This window comes from Ambystoma mexicanum, chromosome 12 (genome assembly GCF_040938575.1).
Source record: "Ambystoma mexicanum isolate Mex_15411 chromosome 12, UKY_AmexF1_1, whole genome shotgun sequence".
In the NCBI taxonomy this organism is placed as follows: domain Eukaryota; kingdom Metazoa; phylum Chordata; class Amphibia; order Caudata; family Ambystomatidae; genus Ambystoma; species Ambystoma mexicanum.
This window is the reverse complement of record NC_090936.1, coordinates 170,846,152-170,873,799: the sequence shown is the minus strand read 5'-3', so window position 1 is coordinate 170,873,799 and position 27,648 is coordinate 170,846,152. Positions and strand designations below refer to the sequence as shown.

The window sequence follows — 27,648 nt, the reverse complement described above, 5'->3', positions numbered from 1 at the left end:
TACCGCAAACCTTTCTGAAAAGGCTGAAAAGCTTAGTTCTTGAGCTTCTCTGAGCGGGCAAACCAGCCAGAGTGGCATACTCAACATTGACACTTCCGGTACCCAACGTGGGACTGGCCCTCCCGGACTTGGAGAAATACTTTTGGGCTGCCCAGGCACAATACCTCAGCCATTGGTATGCGACTCACACGATCCGCCCTCATGTACAGATGGAACGAGCCCTGGCAACGCCCAATTTTCTGACTGCAGTAATCTTCGGCCAGATCCCCGTTCCCTGCCACACGATGAACGCGATGCTCACGACGTACAAAGTCTGGACAACCTTAGCCCAAAGGCTCGGGGTGCAAACACGGTACTCCCCTGTTCTACCAGTCAAGTTTATACCGGGAATCCCCCTAACCTCAGAGAAGGTCTTTCATCAATGGGTCGATAAGCTTCATATACAAACTCTAGGAGACCTCTTCACGGAGGAAGGCTTCCTGACACCGGCCCAAGCAAAAATAAAAGGGAGCAACACCGCACTGGACGTTTTCCTCTATTTCCGAACTCGCTACACATTACAGTCCCTCCTGCCGGGCTTCCCGTGTCAACCGCCTACCTGGCAATTGCTGCATGATGTTATTCAAGCTCAAGGTGACGGCAGGTTGGTGTCACAAATATACAAAGCACTAATCTCTAGTACGACCCCCGCCATCACTCGTGCAAAATCTAGATGGGAAAGAGCACTAGACAGTCATTTCAGATGAGGATTGGAGCTACGTCCTGAATCGGAAACAGAAAATCGCACTTAATTCACGCCTCAAACTCATCCATTTCAACTTCCTCCATCAAACCTACCACACACCCGAAAAGACCAACAAACATCACCCTGACGTGCAGGCAGAGTGCAAGAGATGCGGTTCCCTATCCGCGAACTTTGTCCATCTGGCCTGGGAGTGCCCTGAAATAGCCCCTTTCTGGAACCGAGTGCTGGATACGACGATGGCGATAGTTGGAGAAACTATACACCCGAGACATACAGCAGCGTTGCTCGGCATGACGAGGCTGCTTTCCGTCCCATCCAGGAGGTTGGCGGGGGTTCTGCTGACACTTGCTCGAAGGAGAGTGGCCATGGCGTGGGGCCGGGGCCCCCCTCCTTCTTGCGCAGCCTGGCGCAAAGACTTACTCCACTACCAGGATGTAGAATCAGACTTTATAAAACTTCTACCTCTACACGCTCGCCCACCTGACATATGGGGCCCGCTGACAACATTCCTGATGAGTGAGGCGGAGTCCCCCTCAATTGGCACCTCAGAGTCAGGAGGCACACCCTGATGGAATCTCTGTCCAGGACAACTTTTCCTCAAGCCATGGTTCAGAAGGGGGAGCGACGAATACCTGCAGAGACTAAGCTCGGGTGAAGCGGGGTTAGGGGTGTTGGCGGGGGGGGGGGGGGGACGGCGGGATGATTTAGGACGACGGCGCAAAGTTAATGTCCACCCTAATGTGGGTGTGTAGTTGTATGGTGTGTTAAATACCAAAAATAAAGAGTTTAAAAAAAAAATAGATCATGTGCCATACTGAAAGTTGAAATTCATGTTGATAAATTTTAATGCCATGATTGCTCAGAAGATAGCTGTTTGTTAGGTACTGGTTACAGAGATTTGTGGGGGCGATGACCATGGATTTTTTGATCCCGTAATTTCTTTGGTTTTGAGGTGGGCCCCAAAGGAGTCTGTGCCCCGGGTCCCAAGGTTCCTTAAAATGGCCCTGGTGCTGCCTTGTGTGCAACTGCTAGACTTCAGATCTTGGCTGCTGTTAAGTGCTTTTTAGCGTGTAGCCCTCAAAAGGCCTCCGGTGTCAGTTGTCAATGCAACGCGGCAAGCCAGAATGCACCAGCAGGTAGTAGCTGGTAACAAGCATAAAATGAGCTTCAATTGCAGAATAGAGGCTCCTTAAAACCTGCCAGTCACAAACACCCTGCTGGCGCAAACGCACGTGCCCTTTTCCCCTACAGGGATAACGCTAAAATTATTAAATTAAAGTTCCTTCCAGGTGGGTGGTGTCTGCTGCAGATCTGGATTACAGGGTAGCTTGAAGGCAGAACACAACAACCCTTGCCGGCGCAAACACCCATGCCCTTTTCCCCTTTGGCAGTTTCTGTGTAAGTATCATGATGCCTACCTCCAAGGAGCCAGGTCCGACCCAGCAACCCCAGAGGCAGGCATCATTCCCCCCAGGGAAGTGCCAGCGGGCCCAAGCTGGGGCCCTTTGGACACAGTCCTGGCGCCTTAGGCGCCAGGCTCATGTTGGACCCCTGTCCTGGCGCCTTAGGCGCCAGGCTCATAAAGCTAGACATGTGTTCAAGTGTTTTAAGGTGCACTTACCTGATGCAGACCATGCTGCTACATCCAGGCCCTCTTGACGCCTGAATGGAACTACTTTACCTGTGGGACTACTTTCCACCTGGGTGTGGTCGGGGAAGGATACATACCTGATCGGTGGAAGGATACATGCCTGGAACTCCTTCCAAAGCTATTTAAACCACGCCCGATCAGCAACTCACGCTTCGCATTGTTCTGCTCCTCGCAGCTGGACGCTCACCGTGTCAGCTCCTGCATCTGGACTTCAGCCACGCCTGTCAGCATCCTGGGTCGCCTGCAAAGGGAGATAAGAGAGAATTGGAGAGAGAAAGACCACCTTACCAGCTAAAGCTGCATCACGGAGACATCACACCGACGATCCTGAAAGGGAAGACATCATTTTAAAAGCATTTCGCTTCGATCGTTGCAGCGCTGCATTTCACTCACCTTTCCTGGGCGCCTCCATCTTCAGCAGCGATCATCCGGATCCGCACCCACTTCTCAGAGCCTAGAGAGAAAAAGACAAGAAGACGAGGTGAGAGAAGGAAGGGAATAGGAAAGGCTCAGTTTTCTTCTAAGACTTACCTGTTGGGTCATTCCCATTTTATTTCGGGTCCTGCCGCTTCCTGGCATTCCGGACCCCGGCCCCTATGGGGAAAAAAGACAAAGACATTGAATGAGCGAATGCAAAGACATTACCTGAAGGCTCATCCAGAACTTACCTGTCATTTACTGGAACTGCACGTTTCACTTCGGGTTGGCGCCATATCTCCGGCATTCCGAACCCCGGCCCCTAAAGGGAAAAAGACATAAGCATTAGCGCTTCCTGCAATAAGACCATGAACATTATTATTAAGCTTGAACTTTTGAACTTGCAACAGAACTCTTACAGCGCCTCACCTGAATAGTCAAGCTTATTTTGAACTCCCATCAAACCTCAATCCAGTGATGTAACTGGGTTTCAACGCGCCCCTGCATCAGAAGCAGGATGGAGAACTCATCCTTCCAGACCCTAAGGTGAGACTTCACGGGGAATCGTGGAAGGGTATCGTGGAGGGTTGGAAGGGAGTGGGAGGCTTGAGCATTATTCCGTCAGTAGGTAATACTCCCTTTCACGCACAGGGGAATATTCCTGCGAGCCAGAAAAGCCAGAGTAGAGGGGCCCTTCCTGTCCATCCTCAGAGTCCTGCGCTTCACCATAGAAGAAGCATCAGCACTCGAAGCCAGACCTGCGCCTCCGTGGGAATCAGGTGAGCGTGACCGTAAGCTCAGTTGTGGGAGTGGTGTTTCTGGTCCCAGTCCACATCCAGGTGCCTGAATGTTCGTTGATGGCAGATTGTGTGGCCAGTGGTTTATTTGTTATTTACTAATTTATACTGTGCTGCAGGCATCAGGGCGCAACACTAAGACGTAGGAAATTTTACAGGTCAACACGAGGCAAAGATTACTCAGTTTTTTTCTAGCCTATTGTAAGATATTTATTTGAAAAGTAGCGCTTTCATTTTTTTCTGAAACTGTTGTAATTTCTTTCAAGCTTTAGCTCAACTGGAAAAGATCTGCCCAGGCCGTTTGTGCGCTTGAAAGCTGGGCATTTGATCAGTGACTGTGTTTCAGATCTTAATTATCTCGAGGGGACGGATTGACCGATTCTCTCTTTAAGATAGACTGGAGCCTGTCCAAATAGGCCTTTATGAGCCAGCGTCAAACTCTTGGAAGGAGATTCTCTCCTTTACAGCTGGCCAATGGAGGTCAATTCTGTCCTTCATGATGTGGTCTCTCCTTTTTTTTAATTTTGATTATTCTTACTGCGTTATTTTGAATGGTCTGGCATTTGGTAAGACATCTTTGGCTTGCACCAATCATCAAGGCATTTCCGTAGTTCAGGCATGATAAGATCGTAGCTCTAGCTATGGTGGCACTGTTTTCCTCATTTAAATATGGCCTAATGTTCTTGAGACGCCTGAGAATAGTACTGGCAGTTTCTATGCAGATGTGCTACTTGCGATTCTGCACCTAAGGAGGCTTTTAAATATAAGCCAAGAATTTTCACTTTTTTCGCTAACTGGAATAGTTACATCCTCAAATGTGAATGACTTGAACTCTGGGTTAAGTTTGGCTCAAGCTTGGTTGGATCCAAAGATCGACAAAGTCTTCCCGTTTAAGCACATACAATTCGAGGGGATTGGGTCCTCCGACGTATTCCATATCTATGACAGTAATCACCACAGCTGTGCTGCTTCAGAAAATCTTTCAGCGTCCTGCGTTGATACGCCATCCTCGAGGACCTCCTCTGACAGCCAACATCACCAGATGTTATAAGTAGGACGCACGACGCCCGTAGCTTCAGTTCCGTTTTTTCTGCGACTCGACTCTTTGGAGTTTGTTCTTTCGGTTCTTCGAACCTGTTCGTTGTGAAGTTTATCAGGATGTCTTCCTCTTCTTCCACCCCGTGTCCGGGCTTCAAGAAGTGTGGGGACTGCGGGTCAAAGATGTCGGTGACGGACTCGCACAACGCCTCCCTCTGGTGCCTCGGGGAGGCCCACGACACGGATGATTGTGTTGACTGCCAGTCGCTTACATCCAAGGCCTTGCGGGAGTGTAAGAAGAAGCTGTCGGTCGGTAAGGTGTCCAAGCCCCGGAAGTCGAGGTCCACTGGGCTTTCGACAGACGATTTGAGGGGCGAATCTCCGCATTGTCGTCGTAGGTCTCAGTGGTCTCGGTCCCGGAGTGGGTCCCGCCACTCCTCTGCCTCTTCCAGGCACTCCAGGAAGCGCAGTCATCGGTCGCCTTCCTCGTCCGAGGACTCCGCCCGTCGGCGGGTTGCTTATCCCACCAAGCGACTCCAGAGGAATGGGTTTCCTTCGGTAAGAAAATGTTGGCGATTCGTGAATCGCAGGGCACCGGTCCGTCCGCGCCTCCGAGTGGGGTCGGGCGTGACGGTACTAGAGACACTGCTCGGACCCTTTTGGGCTGGGGTGGGCGGCACGATTTGCGGGAAAGGTCCCGCTCGGACAAGGGGAATTGTTCTAGTCATGCCCGTTCCAGGTCCAGGTCCTCGACGCCCTCGAGACTGCGTGAACCTGTGAAGTCTTCGAAGAAGACGTCGACACCTGTGGCGCTGAGGTCGTCTAGGGACTCTCAAGGCTCTGCCTCCGAAGAAGTCATCGGCGCCCAGGCTGTCAAAGGACACACTCGGGGCTCCGCTCTCGAGGCCTGTGTCGAAGCCGTCGATGGTGTCGGTGCCACGCTCGATGTCGACGCCGCTTCACTTGACGCCTTTTGAGGCTGTTTTGTCGGAGGTACCCCGTGGCACGGTGGAACCCCCTAGAAAGGCTCTGGCCAAGGCCAAACATGTCTTTGTCCCCCATTCTGTGCCCACTTTCCACCATCTTGATTATATTTCTGAGGTGGATGAGGGTTCTGAAGATGGAATGGTTCCTGATGCAGTACCAGACGAGATTATCTCTGGACATAGCCAGATGGAGGACCTGCGTCAGTCGCTGCATGACGCCAGTGGTCTGGACACCTCTGGAGGTGGAGTTCTGTAGGCCTGAGCTTGCCCCCCATGCCAAGTCCTCGTACCAGCGCCTTATGTCGATGGTCTGCTCCACCAGGGGATTTTCTGCAGGATGACCTGACGGATATCCTCGACCAAGGTTCACCAACTGACCCGGTACTGCCGTTCCATATGGCTCTGCAAAGGAGGGTGGCGGCGGCTTGGACTGCTCCGGAGAGTCTCCCGGCAGTGGGCAAGTCTTTGCCGCGAAAATACCGCCCAGCCTGTAGCGACCCCTGCTACTTGACCACGCACCCCACTCCAGAGAGTTTGGTGGTGCAGGCGGCTACGGCCCCAGCAAAGCAGGCGTCGTATCCTACCATCCCTCCTGATAGGGACGACAAGCGTTTTGATGGTTGGGCGAAGAAAGTGTTTTCTTCAGGGGGTATGGCTCTTCAGGCAGCCAACTCCGTATGTGCCTTGTCATGTTTCACGCACACTCTGTGGAACTGTTTCCTTAGCGGCTGAACATATTCCCGAAGGGGACGAACGGGATGGTTTTCTTGCTATGATACAGGATGGCAAGGATGCCATGTGTGAGGCCGTTCAGTCGGGTCTGGACATGGCAGATTGCGTACCAGAGGTTCGCGGTTGGTGACTCGCACTTTCATTTTCGGGTCCTGCCGTTCGGATTGACCTTTGCCCCGAGGGTCTTCACCAAGCTCATGGTAGTGGTGGTAGCGCATCTCAGGAAAGGGGGGATTCACGTCTACCCCTACCTGGACGATTGGTTGATCAGGGCGCGCTCTCCCGAGCAAATCCTCGATCATCTGTCAGTCACCTGCCACTCCCTCCACAAGCTGGGCTTCTCCCTCAACTTAAAGAAGTCCCACTTGACGCCAACTCAAAGGCTCCAGTACATCGGAGCAGTGCTCGACACGTCCCTGTGGCAGTGTTTTCCTCCCCAGGTGTGGGCTCATCACATTCAGCAGATGGTACAAAAGTTCCAACATGCCCAGAGTCTCCCTGCGTTCAAATTCTTGAGATTGCTCGGCCTCATGGCATCCTGCATTCTTCTGGTGCCAGAGGCCAGGTTGCGGTTGAGATCTTTGCAATGGGCACTCGAGCTCCAGTGGTCTCAATCCTCCGCCAGGATGTCGGACCCCATTCAGGTGCCGCCCTTGGTCGCCCAGGACCTTCTGTGGTGGGCTGTCAAAAGCAATCTGATGAAGGGGGCTCCGTTTTGGCTGCCCTGGCCGGAGGTGACAATTGTGACGGACGCGTCCCTCACGGAATGGGGAGCTCATGTCAGCGAACTGACAGTCAGCGGTCGTTGGTCTCCGTGAGTCCAGACACCATATCAATCTGTTGGAGCTGAGGGCCGTCAGGCTTGCCCTAAAGGCTTTTCTGCCGACTGTGCGAGGAAAGAATGTCCTGATTCTGAAGGACAACACAGTGGCCATGCACTACCTCAACAAAAAGGGGTGGGGGGGTAGGGTCACTTCCTCTGTGCAGGGAGGCGATGCAGCTCTGGTTCTGGGCAATCCAGCAGGAAATTGAGATCTCAGCAGTTCATCTGGTCGGAGACGAAAACGAGACGTCGGACGCTCTGAGCAGGCAGACCGCGACCTCTCACGAGTGGGAGTTGGCTCAGTAGATTCTCCTGGAGATCTTTGCCCTTTGGGGGACCCCTCAAGTGGATCTCTTCGCCTCCAGTGTCAACCGGAAGTGTGAAAGGTTCTGCTTGCGGGAATTTCCTCCAAGACGAGTCTTAGGAGACGCGTTCGTAGTGGAGTGGTCATTCCCACTGCTGTACGCAGTGGTCGAAGTGAGCAGGAGCGGTGCTCCTCTACTTTTTTAAATTACATGTTACAGCTCCTATACTTTTATTTTAAAAAGAAACCGTTCCGGAATGGTTTCATTTTAAAATAAAAGTGTAGGAAGACGTTGCAGCTTGCACTTTCAGTGCACTGCACTGAATGTTCCCTAAAACAGCAGGTGAAAGTGTTGGGGGTTTGTATTGTGTGGGGGGGAAGGGGCGTGGTGATGGGTTTGTGGGGAGCGGGGGCAGGCCAGCAGGGAACATAGTTCCACTACTTCTTTTCATACACTTCGACCACTGGCTGTATGCGTTTCCTCCAGTCCCCGTCATCCCGCAAGTGCTGCGGAGGTTACGGAGGTTCGGTTCCCGGATGATCCTCATTGCTCCGGCATGGGCCAGGAGGCCGTGGTTCCCGGACCTTCTTGACTTGTCCATTTGCCCTCCACGTCGTCTTCCCTACCGAGACGATCTGCTCTCACGGGAGGGGGGGTCAGGTTCTCAATCCAAAGGTCAGATCCCTCAACCTGCACGTTTGGCTTCCGAAAGGTTGAGTTATAAGGATTGGGACCTCCCTGAAGACGTGATGGAGGTGTTGCTTTCGGCCAGACGGCCGGCGACAAAGTCCCTGTACCGTTGCCGTTGGTGAAAGTTCTGCGACTGAATGTGGATCCTTTTATCATGTGACATTCCTGTGGTTCTGTCTTATTTTGCTTTTTTAACCCACAGGGGCTTGCAAGTGGGTACCGTTAAAGGTCACCTGGCGGCGCTGTCCATATTTAAGCGCTCGTCTGAGGAGTGTTCTCATTTTAAAATTCCTTTAATTTCTCAGTTTCTAAAAGGGCTCACTAATGTGTTCCCTCCGTCACCTTTCCAGCTGCCCGGTTGGGATTTGAGCCTTGTTCTCAAGTTTCTAATGGGTGCTCCTTTTGAGCCTTTACATTCTTGCCCTTTGAGACTGTTAACTCTTAAAACTGTGTTTTTAGTTGCGGTCACTTCCGCTCGCAGAGTGAGTGAGTTACAGGCACTTTCAGTTAAGCCACCCTTCACTGTGTTTCATAAGGACAGGGTTGTCCTTAGAGTTCGTCCTTCTTCTTCCGAAGGTGGTGTCGGAATTTCATTTAGGCCAGAAGGTTATTCTTCTGGCATTTTATCCTCCTCTGCATCCTGGTAAGGACGAGGAGAGGCTCCATAGGTTAGATCCTAGGCGAGCTTTAAGTTACTACATTTCAAGCATGTCCCGGGTCAGAGTGGATGATCAACTCTTTATTGGTTACGTTGGAAGGCATTTGGGACAAGCTGTTACTAAGCAGACTTTGTCTCGATGGATTATCGTGGCAATTTCTGAATGTTACCGCTTGGCGGGTAAGGACCCTCCGGTAGGCTTGCGGGCCCATTGTACCAGGGGAATGGCTGCCTCTACTGCCCTGCAGAAGGGTGTTCCTATTCGTAACATCTGTGATGCTGCCACCTGGGCTTCGGTCCATACTTTTATACGTCACTACTCCCTCGATTCTATCCGTGGGCAGGATCTAGCCTTTGGAAAGGCGGTCCTTTACTCTGCAATTTGATTGGGCATTCTGAATTTCTATATTCTAAATTCTTTTCCCACCCCCTTACGTTGGTACTGCTTTGGGAGTCTGTCATAGATATGGAATACGTTGGAGGACCCAATCCCTTCGAAGAACAAGTTACTCTCTTACCTGGTAACGTTCTTTCGATGGGATGGTCCGACGACATATTGCATATCGCTCCCTCCCTGCCTTACCCGCTACAGAATTGCTTATGCGATTGCAGCTTGAGTTTCCGCAAGGTTTATGTGGTTAGACTGGCAGAAGATTGGTGCCACACGTTCTGGGAAAAAACTACAACTGAGGCTACGGGCATCGTGCGTCCTACTTATAACATCTGGTGATGTCGGCCGTCGGAGGAGGTCCCCGAGGACGGCATATCGATGTCATAGATGCAGGACGCAGACGCCGAAAGATTTTCCGAAGCAGCACAGCTGTAGTGATTACTGTCATAGATATGGAATATGTCGTCGGACCATCCCATCGAAAGAACGTTACCAGGTAAGAGTAACTTGTTCTTTTGTGCCATCCTTGTTTCAATGGTTTTATAGATGGCTTCCAACTTGCCGCTGTCCTTGCTATAACACCTGCTCAGCTCCACCACAAGCTGGGTGTCATCTGCGTAGTTGGTAAAAAAAGACACTGATGTTCTCGAATACTACGCAGAGACACCACAGATATATGTTGAACAGGAGCGGGGAGGGACACGTGCCCTGCGGCACACCACAATCAATCAGGTTTTCTACTGAAATCGTGTTCCTCTAGTCCCCCCTCTGTGGATTTTAGACCTGTCGGGGACAAAAGAAATTATCCATCTGATTGCATCAGGAGAGCAGTTTGCTTTGTGTTGCAGAGCACACTGTAACAGCTTATGATCGAGCAGGTCAAAAGCTGTGCTTAAATCCAGCAGGACCAATAGACAGGTTTTCCCCTTTGTCTGCAATGGTCAACATGTGGATCAGTTTATCATGGTTGGATAGCCACTGTCAGTTTGAATGGTGCAAATCCTTACCATTGGTGGATCTATGTGCGCTTCCAGTCCATATCTTTGTTGAAGGAGGACTGCAGCCAATCAAGAGATAGTTGGGGCCTGGGGCCAAGACCCCTACAACGAAGTGCCACCCGCTGACTACCTGGACCCTCTGTCCTGATCTCAAGAAGGCCCTTGGTGCTTCAACCCCATGACCGGTGGGAACACCCAGTCGAGGATCTGTGCCTGATGGGTCTTTAGAAGTGTCCCTGGACCAACCAGTGGACGGGCCACCTCTCATCTGGGCTACCTTGCTCCTGCCGTCGCCATTAAGTGCATCCTTGGAACTTGTAGGACCTTCAGCTGCAATTTTTGAGTTTAGCTCTTCAAATCAATGAAACAATGAAGTCTTCTTTTTTGTCTTTGACTACTCTGATGTACAAGCCTCTATATTCCCCCAAAAGACTGTGCAACTTTGGTGGGCACTCTGGTCAACGTGCACATTGCCCTTGATAATTCTATGTGCACTACCATCTCCAATTTTCTTCTGAGCTGGCTACAAGCCATTCAGAATGTGGCTGTCCATTTTTACGCTGCCAACACTATTTGGTTTACTTATTTAGTCAACACTTGCATTGGTTGCCTATTAATTGAAGAACACTTTAAGGTACTATGTATTATCGTTGTGTTCCCATGGGTTTTCCCCTCTGTATATTTCTCCTAAGACTTAATCGTACCAGCTGGGTCCCTGCATTCTCTGGATCTCAATGTTCTTCTTTTTCCACTAATACCTGAGCGGATAGAGGTTCTTTGTCGGGTCCCTGTTTATGGGACCCATTCCCACCACACTCCTGCGCTGGTGAAAGCCGCAACCTCCTTCCTCATTCAGAGTCTCCAAATCAGGCCTGATCCAGAATACTGGTTCCCTTTTGTGAATTTTTGAGTCTCTCTCTCTCATGTCAGTGGAAGGCGAAGAAGCGTTCTCACTCATGGAGCCACTCCTCTTCATCATCCTCTCACAAAAAGTAGGTGTCACCAGCACGGATCTGACAATTCCTCAGAAGGGGTTAAGTAGTTGGCGCGGCTGACACCTCGACAAGAGTTGGAAGATTTTAAGATTTGCGATGTTGGAGAAGGCAGCTGTAGGTGCAGGCGTGCCCCCAAAATAGCAGGTCGTGGTCGCTTCTGCAGAGCTTGTGGAACCAAACTCAAAGTAGCACTAATGCCAACGCCATCAGCGTCGGGAGAGCCATCATGCTCGGCTCTGAAGAAGGCAGTCAAGCCTTCGATACCTAGAACTTCCTGTGAGCCGAGGGCCGATCTTCCTCGCGTGCCCTCGGCACTCAAGAGCCATTCGGCGCCATGAACCACCACTTTGACAATGAAGGACAGACCCTTGATGCCGACCATCGCCAATCGATCACTTGCACTGCTTTCCCATTCTGAATTTTTTCTGGCTCCATGGCGCAGAATTTCGGTGCTGATGATGGCGATATTCCGGATGACATCGGCCCTATATGTTCAGGGCACGGTGTAGTGGATTGATTTGATGATCAAGCAGACCTCCTGTCCTGGGTATGATGCTAGTCTGCTTGATAGATCTCTGGATGTTGAGCTGCAGCAGACTCAGCCATACTCATGCCAAATTCAGATCTCGGGTAGACCGAGTGGTAGACACTCTGGGGCTGAATACTTCTGCAACAGTACAATGGTATGAGCTTACTGATATCTTGAATGAAGGTCCCATCGCAGAGAGAAACATGCCACTGAACCTGGCTATAGCCAACCCAGTTGCCTCCTTATGGCAACGGCCCTGGTCTATTCCCCCGGTCAACTCCACTTTAGCCAAGTACAGGCTGCTGAGAGGGAATCAATCTTTTTCAGCTCTCACACTGACTGTGAGGGCAAAAGTTGTTGGTGTTGCAAAAAAGATCTTCTCCTTCTGGAGCATGGCGTTGAAGGCTAGTAATGCTTTGTGTGGTTTTGCTAAATATTCCTTTGGCTTTTGGAAGACAGTTGAACATGCAGTCCAATACATTCCCAAAGGGGTGTTACATGACGACTTCAGGCAACTGGTGTATGATGGAAAGGTGGTGGCCAGGCAGTCCCTGCAGACCGGTCTGGACGTAGCAGACTGCATTGTTGGATTGATGGGTTCAGCCATTGTGCTTAGACAGGCCTACCTGCGCTCCTCAGGGTTTCACCCTAATGCCCAGAATAGGTTGCTGAATTGACATTAGGGTTCACGCTGCTATGGCCATGACCTTGGACGTGGAATATTTTTTAGGTCCAAAGTCTGATGACACCCTGGAGAAGTTCAAGGAGTCAAAGCTTGCAGCCGAATCGCTCAGTCTAAGTGCGGAGCCGGCCAAACCTGCAGTTCAGCTTTGCCTCTAGGGGAAGGGGCTACAGGCGTTGCGTCCCCTACGGCAGGAAGGCGTAGCTCCCACAGGCCAGGCAGGGGCATTTCTCGCACACTGGAAGGGAAAGGGGGTCTTCCAGAGGCCAGCAAGCAGTGGCAGGGGCGGCTCTGTCCTCTAAGCCGCTTTGATTTCCCCTCCCACAACTCACTGGTTGGAGGATGGCTGTCTGAGCATTGGCCACAATGGCAGGAGATTACCTCAGAATCCTGGAGCGCGTGCGGTGGGGTTATTGTCTGCCCTTCTTAAGAAAGCCTGCAAGCAGACCCCCGCCACCTCCATGCCAACCGGAACAGGAGCCCCAGGAAGAACTGCAACCCTGTTGTTGAATGGTGCTGTGGAAGAGGTACTGACTTCCTGAGCAGAGGGGGTCAGGCTGGTATTTCCGGTATTTCCATGTACCTAAGGAGGGAGGTGGTCTCCGTTCCATCTTGGACCTCAGGGCCTTGAACAAGTTCCTGAGGAAAGACAAATCCAGGATGGTGACGTTGAGTTTCTCCACGCTCTCGAGCTACAGGACTGGCTGGTGTCCATAGATCTTCAGGAGGCTTTCTTCCATGCGCCCAATACATCAGAAGCACAGGACATTTCTGAGTTTCCTTATAGGGAACAAGCACCATCAGTTGAAGGTGCTTCCCTTTGTGTTGACCTCTGCACCAAGGGTCTTCACCAAGCTCATGGCGGTAGTCGCAGCTCACCTCCGGAGATCTGGCATCCACGTATTCCCATACTTGGATGACTGGCTGATCTGTGGGAGGTCGGCGGTGCAGGTCTTAACTCACTTCAGGACACCTGTTCACTACTCCCCAGGCTGGGCTTCTTGCTGAACTTCCAGAAGTCACACAAAACACCAGTCCAGAGACTCCAGTTCAATGAGCGAGTCCTCGACACGAAGAGAGAGTAGTCGGTATTGCGCAGATGGTAAGGCTGTTCCAGAACTGAGCCACTTTATCAGCGCCTATCTTCCTCCACCTCTTAGGTCTCATGGCCTCCTGTTTTTTTCTAGTGCCAGAGGCCAGGCTGCAAATTAGGTCATTACAATGGCTCCTGCTAGGTCAGTGGTCCCCAGTACCGCGGAACACTCAAGGACGGTCTTCTAGGTGTCCAGGTCTGTGATCAATTGCCTTTCTTGGTGGGCCAACAGCAGGAATGTACTGGTGGGGGAATCCCTTCTGGTCTCCGTGGCCTCTGGCCTGAGTGTTAACGGATGCGTCCCTGAAGGATTGGGGCGCTCACTGCGAGAATTGGATGCCAGGTGGCAAATCAACAGGCTGGAGTTGCGTGCCATCAGGTTAGCCCTGAAGGCTTTTGCACCATCTCTGAAGGGGAGGCATATCCTCATCTTGATGGACAATACAGTGGCTATGCAGTACCTGAACAAGCAAGGAGGCGTGTGCTCCCTTTCCCCACTGCAGAGAGTTGATGCAGCTGTATTTCTGGCTGTTAGAGAACCAAATCTCGGTCTTGGCAGTTCATCTGGCGGGGACAGAACATTTTGACGGATGCTCTCAGCAGGCAAAGCATGGTTTCGCACGAGTGGGAAGTGTGCCAGGAAGTCCTAGAGGTCTTCTCTCTCGGGAGTACCCCGGAAGTGGATCTGTTTGCCACAGAGTACAACAGGAAGTGCAGACACTTTTGCTTGATGGAATTCCCAGTGAACGGTGCCCTAGTGTATGCATTTCTAGTAGATTGGACCTTCCCTCTCCACTAGGCCTTCCCTCCGATTCCTGTCATTCCTTGGGTTCTCAGGAGGTTGAGGTTTTGAGCAACCATGATCTTGGTGGCATCGGACTAGGCGAGGTGGACATGGTACTTGGCCCTTCTGGATCTGACCATCTGCCCACCTTTCGGGTTGCCTCGCTGCCCAGAACTCCTAACCCATTCGGAAGCTCTGGTGCTCCACCCAAACCCAGAATCCCTAAACATACATGCATGGCTCTTGAGAGGATCAGATATGATGACAGGAACTTCTCTGAGGAGGTGCTTGATGTGTTGCTGGCTGCACACAGACACTCGACAAGATCTCTGTGTAGGTGGTGAGGATTTGAGGCGTGGTGCAGGGAACGGGAAATTGGCCATTTCTCTTGCCCCACCACTACAGTGATAAAGTTCCTTCTGTCAATGGTCCCTTCAGGCCTTCAGGACACTGCAATCAAAGGATACTTGGCAGCTTTGTGTTCAAGAGGTCTCCAGATCAAAGATCATTTTTCACGATCCTGGTCATTGCTTAATTCCTGGAGAGCCTTGCGAAAGTTTCCGCCTGTCCCTTTGGTTGTCCCGGATTGGGATTTGAACCTGGTCCTCACCTTCCTGATGGCGACTGCCCTTGAGCATTTGCATTCTTTTTCTTTGCAACTGCTTATGCTGAAAACAGGCTTTTTGGTTGCTATTACTTCCGCCAAGCGGGTCAGCGATCTGCAGGCCCTTTGCTGTAAACCCCAATTTTTATGCAAAGAGGTTTTGGTTAAGGTGAGACCGGGGTTCCTGCCAAAGGTTTTGCCAGTGTTCCATCTTTGTTAATCGATAGACCTGCCTGGTTTTACCTACTTACGCACCCCTCCAAGTAGGAGGAGCGCTTTCACAGCTTGGACCCAAAAAGGGCCTTCAGTTTCTGTGTGGCAAGTGGCGGCCGAATAAGGGAAATCTGACAAGTTGAGCAGCAACCTGGTCATCACTCCACACTTTTATGAGGGACTGTAGCCTAGATGTCGCCTGTGGGGCTGACCCTCACCTTTTGGTAGGGCAGTACTACAAAATCTTTTGCTCTGAGCTTTCTGCCAGCCTCCATTGGTCCACTGCTTTGAGAGTCTATCTGATGAGGAATCTGCAGGAGAAAGGCAAAGCACTGAAGGAGAAATGACTTACTGTAATGTTCTTTCTATAGTATTTTCTCCAGCAGATTCCTCATCACCCCTCCCATCCATCCCCGCTCAGAAAGCATTAGCAATGGGTGTATTCCTTTTCTATATATATATGTTTAGTTTTTTTTTTTTGGGCAAATTCTACATATCTTGATATACTGTCGTCTCATGCACAACAACTCTCCTACCTAACAAATACACCAGAGAAGCCAGCAGTTTTCGCGGCAGCACTCCATCATAACCTCATCTGCCCTCACCCTTCAGGCTCCTCCACCAGAGAGCACGAATAATGAAACCACGCTGTCCGCAGTGGACAAAGATCGCTCCAGCCGAACAACTCGAAGCCTACGGTATGTATACCTCACACCATGTCTGTGGACATAAGCTGCAGGCACTGCCAAACATCCATGTACCGTATAATACAGCTATGGCTATGCTCATCCGGTCTCGCAGATCATATAGCCGTCCACACTGAAACACCTGACGTACCTCAACACCTCTGCCACTAGCATACAGCAAAATGAAATTTGATATAGCTGGCCACACATTGACTCAATCAAAACCACTAACAGCACCCACCCTCCCACGTGCCTGATGTCTGAGCTGCTTAGTTGAGCCTAGCTCAGTTGAGCAGGTATTCAGGAATGGCAGAATTCAAACTAAATATAAATCCCAATTTCCCCCCAGCAACACAAGAGAAAAACAGAATTGATTGGCAAGCGGTCAGAATGGTTTAAAAGTTACCTTGAGAATGGATTGGGTAAAAACACTAAATGTGGTTTAAATTGCTGAAATTGTTTAAATTCTTATGGGAGCCGCATTGGATAGTTGCACACAAACACTAGCAATGATTTGATACTAAGAAACAAGGTGAAATCTTAAAATGAAGGTCGAAAGCAATCAAAAGCTGTTTTACACGTGTCATAATTTCCCTAAAACAAAATTTGCGGCAAACTTTTCAGTTCTCGATCACGGGAGAACTGTATGGATTTGGGATGCGGTTTTAGATGCGAATTAAAGCTGTGGATGTTAGCAGACGTTGAAATTGTGTTTCTAGCACAAAAACTGAGGGAGTTCTGGATGTTTTAGTGGAGGTCGTTTTTCTGAGACAGGCGCAAGAATGGGAAACAGGAATGCACTTTTAATAGACAAATGGGATTTCTTACACTAGATTATGACTATAGAAAAGGAGAATGCCACACATGAATCTCCACAGTTCCTGGCCAGGGAACCCTTCATGTGGTGGATACTCAATTCCTTTCTGGGATTCACTTTAGTTACTCGCAACATTGACTTATGATTTTAGAATACAAATTAGAGAAACTCAGCGCAAGGAAAGTTCTGACAATTCAAAAATACTCCTTCCAATATCAGGTTCTGAAGACAATATAGGGTGGTTTTAAGATTGGGATTAACTATGGACAGTACATAAGCTAGTGACACAGTTCTATCTCTAGATACTCACTAGACATGTTTCAAACGGAACCGTCAGGATTCTGGTCCATCAAGATTTCTGGTCAGAGAAGGGAATCTGGTTCTGGGTCAGACGGCTGGGCACATCGGATTGAACTGGGTCTGTTCACAGCACGGCACAGGACTGGATCGGATCTGCAATGGCTCTGGTCACAGCACGGCACCAGGCTGGATTGGATCTTTTGGTCCTGATGATAATTAGTTCCGCAGGCAAGCAGTACAGCATAGCCCGGCTGTCTTTTGGGTCCCCTTAGGTTTCTGGGGTTGGTTCTGGACATTTAAGGCCTAGCTGCAAATGGTTCGGCTATGCAATGGGCCTTTCTGCTTTGCCAATTTTCTGAAGTCTGGAGCAAGTAAGATGGATAGTTCTGCAGCAGGGTGCTCCGCCAGCATTCGGAAAGTGGGTGAATCTGTCTGTCCTTTCCTGCCCTCTGCTGTCTCTATTTATGCTTATGATAAAGGGTGTGTGTGTTATGGATTAGCCTAAGATCGGCCCTTTGACAGGGATTGGTCAAGGTCTCCTCTGCCTTGATAGGAGGAGAAAAACAGTGTGTCATCTGTATGGTGTGGGTTTATGAGGCTTAGAATCCACCCCTAGCTCCTTGAAGACAAAATCTACTTTTGGTACATGTTAGGCAGAAACCTGTGCAGTTCCCTCTGGGACCACTACAAAAGATTTAAGACTACAGGTGTTTGGCAGTAAACCCACTTGGTAGCAGTCTGTACCACACAAATTCACTTGGTAGCTGTGGCTGAGCAGTCAGACTTCCCTCAAGAAGACTTAGGCAGTATAAAGAGTATTCACAATAGGTCAAAAGAACACAATAGAACAAGCAAACACTGACCTGAGCTTGGTGTAAAAGAGATATAATTATTTATTTAAAACCACATCCAATAAAACACACAGGCACTAATATTAAGCAGTTCAAAAACACGGTCAATACAAGATATAGACTCCCTTAAAAGAATATTAGACAAGTCTTAAGTAAAGCCCCACTTATTTCCAGACAACGGTGAGCGCGTAACGCAGATGGCACTCTAATAATTCGGTTTAAAAGGGAGAGAAAGGCAGAGCATACATTGAAACAGATCCCAACACTTTCAAAAGAACACAGCAAGAGAGGAAGGCAGAGTCAAACCGTGAAGTTAGAGTTCAGAAAGCCGGATCCACTTTGAGGATCAGAACGAAATGTGTCCAAGGTCACACGGTTGAAAAGTGCACAAAAGTCTCGAAAAAGGTTCAGAAAGAAGTTGGACTGAAAGAAAGGGACCAGTTAGATGGTCAAGGCGGCCAGCCCAGTCCAGAAGGTTAAGGGATTATTATTACCTTGTAGGAATCTTTAGAAAGGGAGGCCTGGCGGACGGACACGGTACCTTAAAGTGGTGAGAATACTCCAGCAGGGGCAGTTGTTCCTGGCAACGGATGCAAGTCGGTGCTTCGTCCGGGCGAAGAGAGGACCTTGTCACGGAGGAAGACAGGAGTCCGTTGCACTGCCAGGGAAGAAACCAGCCGCGGAGTTCTCAGGTCAAAAAAGAGTTTTATTTGCGGTCCAGTGGTAAGTGGCTATCAGGTTGCCGGGGTGCTTGGCACGGGCAATTCGACCACAAGACGTCCTGGGATGCGAGGAAAAGAAGGTAAACTGGTTGTGCCCACCAGTCAGGGGAAGAAGACTCTCCAGCCGGGAGATCTTCTCTGTCGTCGGGAAGTGGTGAGTCTGTTCCGCAGGGCTCCACCGGTGGTGTCGTCGTAGCAGGTCGGCTCAGCTTCTCCCTCGTCGGATTCTCAGGTCCTGTGGCGACCTCTAAAGTTCCAGTCCCAAAAGCCCTGCTTTTATGCAGCACACCCCCATTCACTCAGCCTAGCTGTCAATAAAAAATGCTTAGTGATGAGCCGGCCGGCTCACCACTTGGGCCAATCACACAAGAGTGCGACTTAGGTAACTCAGTCCAGGGTGCCTAAACCCCCTCCCTCATCCCCTGTGGTACCCAGACAGAGTGGCGCCACTTTTGGAGGCATCTGTGGAGAAGCCCGCCAAAAAGTGGAACAAAGGGCTCGACTTGGGTTGGAGTCACAGAAGAGAACACAAACGCCATTTTAGAATAGAGTTCTGGCAAAAAATACCAACCGGCGAATTAATATTAAATAAATAAACAGGCGGTATGTTCGAGGCTATGAGAATTAAATAATTAAAGTTGGTAGCCTTGAACAATGGAAAAATCCCATAGATATATTTGCGGTCGAATATAAAAAGTAGTATCCACTGCCACCAGCCAAAACTCGATCAGGGGGGACAGAGACGTGCCCCCTCGACTAACAGACACCGGGGCAATCGAATTGCCCCGATCAGTACGTCCACAATGTGATGGTTTGTACTGGTTTCTGTCATTATTTGGGACTAGTAAAGCCAATGGTGACTTTACATGCCCTGGGAGACAGTAGTCATTCCCAGGGTATGGAGTCTATGGTGGGGTGTCACTATGACACCCCTGTGTCACTGCACGGAGGGTGCTGTGTAACACACATAGTAAAAACACGAGAGACCCTATGGAGTAAAGGAACCCATAGCCCATAAAACAAACAGTCAAAGGAACACCACAAATCATGTCCAAGAGTGGGAGAAAGAGTCTCACTCTTGGCAGGTGAAAAAAAAAAAACTTCAGAAATCCAGCAAAGCTGCTGGGGGACTCACTAGGTTAGGAAATTGAGCCTAAACAGAGAATTCTCCCTAACAGTACAATACATATTTCCACATGTGCAACCTCTATAACAACCATATATACAGATTACATATTTTGTGTAGCAGATAACTCCTCCAAGCCCCGTCGCTGTGGGATCTTGTCTGCTTTTCACAGAATTTTGCCCTTTTCATCCAGAACACAATGTCCAATTTAGGAGCAAATTTCTACAACTGTGCGCATTGAACATGGGCATACGTGTCTAAAGTTTTATACTTCTATCAGCAATACATTTTGTGTAATATCACATTTTCTGCCGATTCTTCCCAGAACATGTCAGAGTTCTGGCGCCTTTTCACCCGTGCATCCTGCTGTTTGTATATTTTGCACAATTTTACATAGTAAGTTATCAGTCTTTTTAAAATGTCCTTTGTCCTTGTTAAGCAACAAATGTTTGTTTAGCTCCACCCCTTTGGTCTCTCCCTGGGACCCAGGAGCATCTCCGCCCTGTTTGTTCCTTGGCAAAGGCCATTTACGACCCTTCACACTTTGCATTTCCTTTAGCTGGAGGATGCCCATTGTCGTCTTCCCCCTGCAGACAAAATACTTCCCTCCACCCTATAATCATCACTTAGGTGTGATTTCCTGCTGGAGAAGAGCTGGGGGGAGAGGCCTTAGCTCTGCGAGGAAAGCTGTTATTCCAGTGTGGGTGGATTTTAGCCAGGCTTAAATTTAAATGTTAATTCTGTTGCATTTTTCCTTGGCTTAAAACAAACTTGTGATTTCAAACTTGCAGCTAGAACACTTATTCCAGATTCTAAACCATGGGCTCAAACAATTACAACTTGTATTACTCTCAGTAACAGGCCACTTAGATTGTACACATTTGATTTCAGTTTACCTAAGTTTTAAAGTTTATCATGCAGGCTTCTGACAGTTGTCATTCAGGCAGCCACGGGTACTGTGCCCAGATTTTGACAGATTCCACAGGCAGGCAACTTTTGCTGTGGATGTTTCTTTGATACCTTCAGCTCTTCAGGACATTGTAAGTTCACAATGATTTCTTGAACTAAGTGAATTGTAGCACCAAGTAAGAATTTTGGATGTTTACGGGTGTTTTGTGCCAGCATTGTGCAGTTTCAGCACCAAAGAAAAAAGGGATTTAGAGCAAGATTTTGGATTTCTTTTAGCAGAGCCCTGCTTTTCCCCTCTGTGCTCCATTTTCACATGTTGTGGAGCCCAGTGACATATTTCAGGGGTGAGATTTCTGTTCCAGCACTGACAACATGTGTGGTAGATTGGCCAGCCATCTTTTTGTGCTTTGCAGAGCGCAATTTTCAGAGGTTTAGGCGCGCACAAGGGTTTTGCGGCCATTTTGATGTTTCTGGCACCATCAGAACACAGTGATGCCGCATGGCAGAGCACACGTGGGTTGAATCATCCCACAGTACAGGGAACCTTCATGGGAATGCCTCTGCCATCTGTAAATGGCTTATTTTAAGTCCTTTTTGATTGACATTGACATCCCTGTTCTCCAAATTCATACAACAAAGTATAAGGTGTGCACTTTTAAACCATGAGTTTCAATGATAATTACCACATGTTTGGTCTTTTGGAATGCCGGCAATGTATGTTTCATGTGCAGTTCAAGCAAGGCATGGATGATTCTGTAATGAAGAACTGGTTCAGGGCAGTGGAAGGCCACATTGCACAAAGAGCTAGTGGAAAATCTGTATGGTAAATCTTTAACTGGGGAGCCCTGTCTCATTCCCCTCAAAGCTTTGAGGGAAAAAAACACCCTGGTGGAGTTTGGCATTAAGTATTGTGTGCAAGGTCTTCAGTATTTGGACAAGGTCATTTGAATGCTGAGTACCTCCGGTTTGTGCTAAAGGCATCACAATTTCCACCGAGTCATGGGAATCCATGAAATGGCCAAACAAACATGTACTTTTTATGCTCTGGCCAGACTAAAGTCAATATGGTTCAACGTGCTCCTGACACAAATCTGGGGAAATGTGTTTTCCCCATCCAGCTTACCGGTAATTCCACAATGAGCGTTTATTTTGTTAGGATGGGCATACACCAAGTCATTCCAATGCAAAATCACTTAGTTTAGTTTATTATTTGATAATGCGCTCCGAACCCTGGGGTAGCCGGATGCAGCGGTAACAAGAATACTTAAGCTTGGTTGCATATAGTGGTACATACAGTGGATACATTACAAGTTATTAGTTATTACAGTATTTACAGTAAAGATAAGAAATGTGGGTACTTCACAACATAGTGGATCCATGCCATGGGCCTGGTGCAGGGGACAGTTTAGTGTGCGTCCTTTGTCCAGAGCCAGCTTTTCACATTGCATCTGAATCTGGAATAGGGTTGATCAGCTCTCAATGCAGTAGGGAGAGCATTCCAGGTATGGGCAGCTCCAACAGGAAAGCTTGCTCCACCTGCTTTTGTTAGTCTGAATCTAGGGATTTCTAGTGCAAGATGGTTAGACGCTCTAGTATGGTGACTGGAGGATTTACTGGTCAGCCTGGCCGAGATATATGGGGGCGCAGTGTTGTTCAGTCCTTTGTGGGTGAGAGATATCGTCTTGAGGAGTATTCTGTCACTAATTTTTAGCCAGTGATGGTCTTTCCTGATATTAGATGTATGCACTCTACGGGGTATGTCCAGGACTGCTCTAAGAGTATTATTCTGCAGTATTTGCAATTTGTTTGACAGTTTGATTGGCACCTGCATATAGGGCATTACAGTAGTCCAGCTTAGACATTACTAAAGCGTTGGCTAGAGTGATACAGTTGGTTTTGGAGAGTTGGGGTCTACAGGCCCTGATTATTTTGCAGGTGTAGGCTGTAGATGAAGCCAAGGAGTTAACTTGTTTCTTAAGAGATAAGGTGGAGTCAAGGTAAAAACCTAATGTTTTTACCTCCGTTACCACCTTGATTATGTTGCCATCAATATTAAAGGCAGTATAGCTAGGGCTAAGTTTTTTGAGGTTGGAGTCGGAACCCAGGATCAGTATCTCTGTTTTGTCGTCATTCAGGCAGAGGCCGTGAGAGGCCATCCATGCCTGAATGTGGAGGTAAATCTTGTTTACTAGCGCAGTGTCTTCAACAAAGTTGCCAGATAGTGGTATGAGGATCTGCATGTCATCTGCGTAGTTAGTATAGGTTACCCCCAATCTGTCAAGTTTGTCGAAGAGTGGCTTAGTGAAGATATTGTACATTGTAGGGTAGACACATGAACCTTGTGGAACACCACAGGTGATTTGTATTGGGTCCGCTGGAGCTACACGGGAGAACACTCATCGTACGGTTGGCTAGGAAGGATTGTACCCAGGCTATAGCTTCGCTTCAGAAATAGGCGGAAGATGCTAGATGCTTGCATAACACTGCATGGTCCACCAGTTCGAAGGCCGCCGATAAGTCAAGGAGGAGGAGCATAGCTGTATTACCTTTATCCTTCAACTCATCGATTTGTGTCTTGAGGTCAATTAGGGCCGTTTCAGTACCGTGTTGTGGTCTGAACCCAGATTGGCGTGATCCTAGTAGTTGGTTTTTCTCCAGGTAGTTTTGGATTTGGAGGTAGGCTACTCTGTCAATAATTTTCAGGAGGAATGGGACCGTGGTAATGGGCCTATAATTTGTGGGGATAGCTGGGTCAAGGGTCTGTTTTTTGAGGAGAGGCAGTACCCAGGATTCTTTGAGGTTGGTGTCTACCGTGTTAGTTCTAAAGGAGGCGTTAATTGGCTTAGCGATGAAGGGTGCTAAGTCTCTAGCGTCCTTGATAACTTGTGCCGGGCAACTGTCACCTTGGCAATTTGATGGTTTCAGAGAAGATATGGCCTTTTCAGTTTCCAGAATGGATATGTTGGTAAACCTGAAAGGTTTGCAGTTGTTTAGTGTATCTGATCTATGTGCATCTGTCTGGGTGGTGGTTTGTGTTCCTGTGGAACTCAAGGAAGCTCTTTTCATTGTCTTTAGGGACGTTGTCTGTGGGAGCAATCAGGTTTTCCATTTCCCGGAGGATGGAGAAAAGTTCTTTGGAGTCCGAGTTAGCTTTACTAATTCTCTCATTGAATGTGTCTTTTTTGGTTTGGATTATTTCCTCCTTGTATTTATTTGCAAAATTTGTAAGTAGAGTTTTATTCTCAACTGAAGGTGTATGCCTCCAGATAGCTTGGAGTTTACGTTTTTGGATTCGTAATTCTTTAAAATGGGGGTAAACCATGTGTTGAGGTGCGATTCTTTTTTTTATTTTTGCGTAGTTTGATAGGGGCAATCGTATCCAAGGCATTGGACATGGTTTTGTTGAATGTCTCAACTAGCGTATTTGCGTCAGAATTGAAGGCGCTAGTGGTAAGAGCTGGTAGAGGTGGGAGTAGTTTTTCAGCACTAATTTTTTTTTTGCTTCTAGTTGCCAAGGCTGGTGCTATTTCACGAGTAGCTAATTTTGGCGGTTCTATATTCAATGAGAAACAGATGAGATGGTGGTGGTCGGTCCAGGTTTGGGGTGTGATGTTGGAGATGGTAGTGGCGCAATTGCGGTTGGCTATCCAGTCTAATGTGCGTCCTTTTATATGTGTAGGGGCTAAGACTTTTTGGGAGAGGCCATGATCGACTAGAATAGATTGTATAGACTGAGCCTGTTTATCCTCAACATCGTTAAATCCCAAGTTGAAATCACCTAGTAGTAGGAGCTGGGTGGAGTCTGATGTTGTTAGTGAGGAGGCTAGAGAGGTCTTCCTCAAAGTTACCTAGAGGGCCTGGGGGTCTATACATAAGAAGAATGGTTAGTGTACTGTTGTTAGAAATAGTTACTTTAGCTGAGAGTAGTTTGCAAGAAGTCATTACTGGAGGTGGGGTGAGTCTTTCAGCTAGCGTTGTTTTAGCAATGATAGCCAGGCCACCTCCTCTGGAGTTGGGCCGATCGACTTGTACTAGAAAATCAATCATCCACTTGAAAGAGTTGGAATGTTCAATATGTGGAGATAATGTGTAAAGGACTATTTATTCAGAAGGTTTTTTAGTTGGTAATGGGGAATAAGTGGAGCAGCTCTGCATAACTGATTAGTTGTAGAATTTTATGATTTTTAAAAAATTATTTTAATTTTATCCAAAAATTAAAGAAAGCCTAAGCATGTAATTCCATTGTAATTTTATGAAAGGAAACATTTGCCAAACAATTGTCTATATTTAAGATTTAGAGATGCATGTTGCCATTGTCATAGATGCCATTTTGTTCACTACCTCTATCCCAATTTAGATATGTAATTCCAAATTCCTTTTTTGTAAGTTGTTCAGAACATATATGTAACGGCTCTGTTGAGTTTTCTTTTTATGCCTAGGTTTAAGCCTACAAAAATATAATGGTGCATTGTTCTGTCAGCCTAAGGGGGAACCCTGCTAATGTGGCGGCTCTCAAATTATTTCCCCACTTGGCCAAAAAAATCACAAATTTCTTTTTTTAAAAAAAGCATGACCATTCACAAAATGTTGGTATGGTTTACATCATCTGAATCATGCTGGTACTGAAAAAGCCGTTTATGCTGCAAAACCAATGTTTGAACAAGGTTATTCTACTCTGTGCCTTACCCTCATGTAAAGTATCCTATTGTGTTCATTCAAAGTTTACTCGCTCTCTGGAAGAACCTGTTCATGAGATGTTACTCTTAAGGGAATTTTGTTGTCTTAGCTACATTTCACCTTTTTCATTCAGATTGGTTTTTCTAGAGTCCGATAAATCCTGTTAGCTGGTATTTAATGTCCGTATTGCCACATATGCATGGTTTCGCTGGGTTCAGCGTCTTTTAAAGAATAAATAGGTCAAACCTAAATATATTTTACATTCAATTCTTCACTAAATTCTGCTTAAGATTCATATATAACCTTTGTTGTTTGCTGTTGATTTTTCCTGTAGGTGGACTGTCCAGTTAACTTTAAGGAGTCACCTGATATTTTTGTTTTACAGGTTCATCATTTATACCAGAGGGCCCTGCAGAAGTTACCTCTGTGTGCAACGCTATGGAAAGATGTAATGTTTTCATATTTTGTTTCATTTTGAGGTTTTATGTGATTTTTCAATATGCCATTTCCATATCTATGATGATTGGATATCTGTAGCTAATTCCTATTTGTCTGATTCCCCGTCTTTTGCAGCAACTCTTATTTGAAGCTTCAGAAGGAGGTAAAACTGATAACCTGAGAAAACTAGTTTCCAAGTGCCAAGAGGTTGGAGTCAGCCTAGATGAGCTCTTAAATTTAAACATTTCCAGCACAGAAAGCAGGAGTCACTGAACACTTGGTGCAGTTGGTCCTAATTTCTTTTATTACCAAATAATTTTGAATCATCACAAATAGGTGGATTACTTGCTAGTCTGTGGTAGACAAGCAAATGTTTCTGATCATATCCAGGTTCTACACTCTTCTGTCCTTCAGCCCGGAAACAGTAAACATGACCTTCTATTTGGATATATGAATTTCCTCATTGGCTCAGCTTCTGGGCCCGGCACGAGTCTCGTAACATCATGTACGTAAGTATAGTTCTTCAAAATGGCTGACATTTTATTGGTTTCTTTCTGTTTTGTGCTTAGGTTCCTCTTATTTTGCGTGTCCCCTGTGTTCTTCTGTTCCTGTTCACTTGCCACTCACTGATGCCAGAAAAATTGAGAGCTTACGTACTGGGCTATTGTTTACAGTTAAGATAAAGGTTCATGGGGACCCCTTTAACTTTTAATGTTTTTTAAAACTTTTTTGAGGATCTTTATTACAGGATTTGTGTCTTACATCAGCTGGTCTTCATGGAAATGCAACTGTCATGGCCACACGTCTGCTGTTGCACTTGAAGACTTCCTGAGGGTTATTCACTGCCCTTTCTGCATTCTGGTCTCGCTGCAAAGACTGTAAAGCTCACCAGTGCATCAGAACCCAAGAGTGGTCAATATTATGTGCAATTATTTTGTAAAGAGATTTAATTTATAATAAAAGTTTAACAGTTGATATAACAGTAATTATTGACACTGTTCTGTAATAAAATACTGCAGCACTAGAGTATTACAATTGTTTATACAAATATTTTCAATATAATTTATCTTTTTTAAAAAAAAATTGTGCTGTCTCTTTATTTCTGTGCCGGATTTAAAAGTTTTGATTTTATCTATGTTCCAGTCTTGATTCACTTTTCCGTTCAGAAGAATGACTGCAAACATTTGCATAGTGCAAAAGTTCAATTGATAATACCAGCAATTTTACAATTTACACCAGATAAAACCTGTTGAGAGGATTCTGCTCACTTTTTTCCAGATATCCAGTCAATTTGAAACTCTTGAGAAAAGACCAGGCTTCCAGCATGGAAATCGGGGGGGTGGGGAGGGAGGGAGGGTGGAGGAGACGGGGTAGTGGGGATGTGTGCTTTAGTTTGCTACCGAGTTGTTCTTCTTCCACACTAGAAAATTCTTGTTACCCGAAATGTGTCCCTTACCAAATCTTGACATTGGATGAGTATAGAAAACTCAACACAGGAAGTTTGATTTTTCATGAGAACTGCTGACCTTGTTCTATGCTTGTGACTTAATGAGATCTACAGCCCAAAAAGACATTTCAACTGTTTAAACACACAGGAAAGGGACACAGTGCAACAAGTACACATCTATAGACACCTTTTGAAAGCATTTGGTGTTAACTGAGCATCCAATTGAGGGGCAGAGTAGCTGGGAGAAATAATCAGATGAGTAATTTCTCACTTGCAGTAATTTCAACAATACACAGTTCTGGAATTAAAATCTCCTCGCCTGGGTTTGTATTTATTCTCCAGCATGGGGTCTGGCATAGCTTCACATGCTCATGAATATTCCCGGTCGTCCGGTAAATGAAAAAAGTTTCACTTTCACTTACAAATTGTCTTTCTCCTATAAACCAATCGCTGACCTCCTGGTCATACTGCCCCTCCTCTGGCAGTCATCTTCAGATTTTTACAGCACGTTCAAGTGTTGGGAGATCTCGTGTTTTGCTCCGAG

At 47.4% G+C, this 27,648-nt stretch overlaps 1 protein-coding gene across 1 annotated transcript in view; it reads left to right on the top strand.

Moving 5' to 3' along the window:
* ZFC3H1 (zinc finger C3H1-type containing) overlaps positions 1-26,686 on the top strand; it is a 1,590,362-nt gene extending 1,563,676 nt beyond the window's left edge. Inside the window, exons 34-35 of the mRNA XM_069628251.1 lie at positions 25,605-25,667; positions 25,793-26,686. Of these exons, the coding sequence (XP_069484352.1) occupies positions 25,605-25,667; positions 25,793-25,930 (201 nt within the window). The 3' untranslated portion in view covers positions 25,931-26,686. The remainder of the gene's footprint in view (positions 1-25,604; positions 25,668-25,792) is intronic.
* Positions 26,687-27,648: the final 962 nt, after the last annotated feature.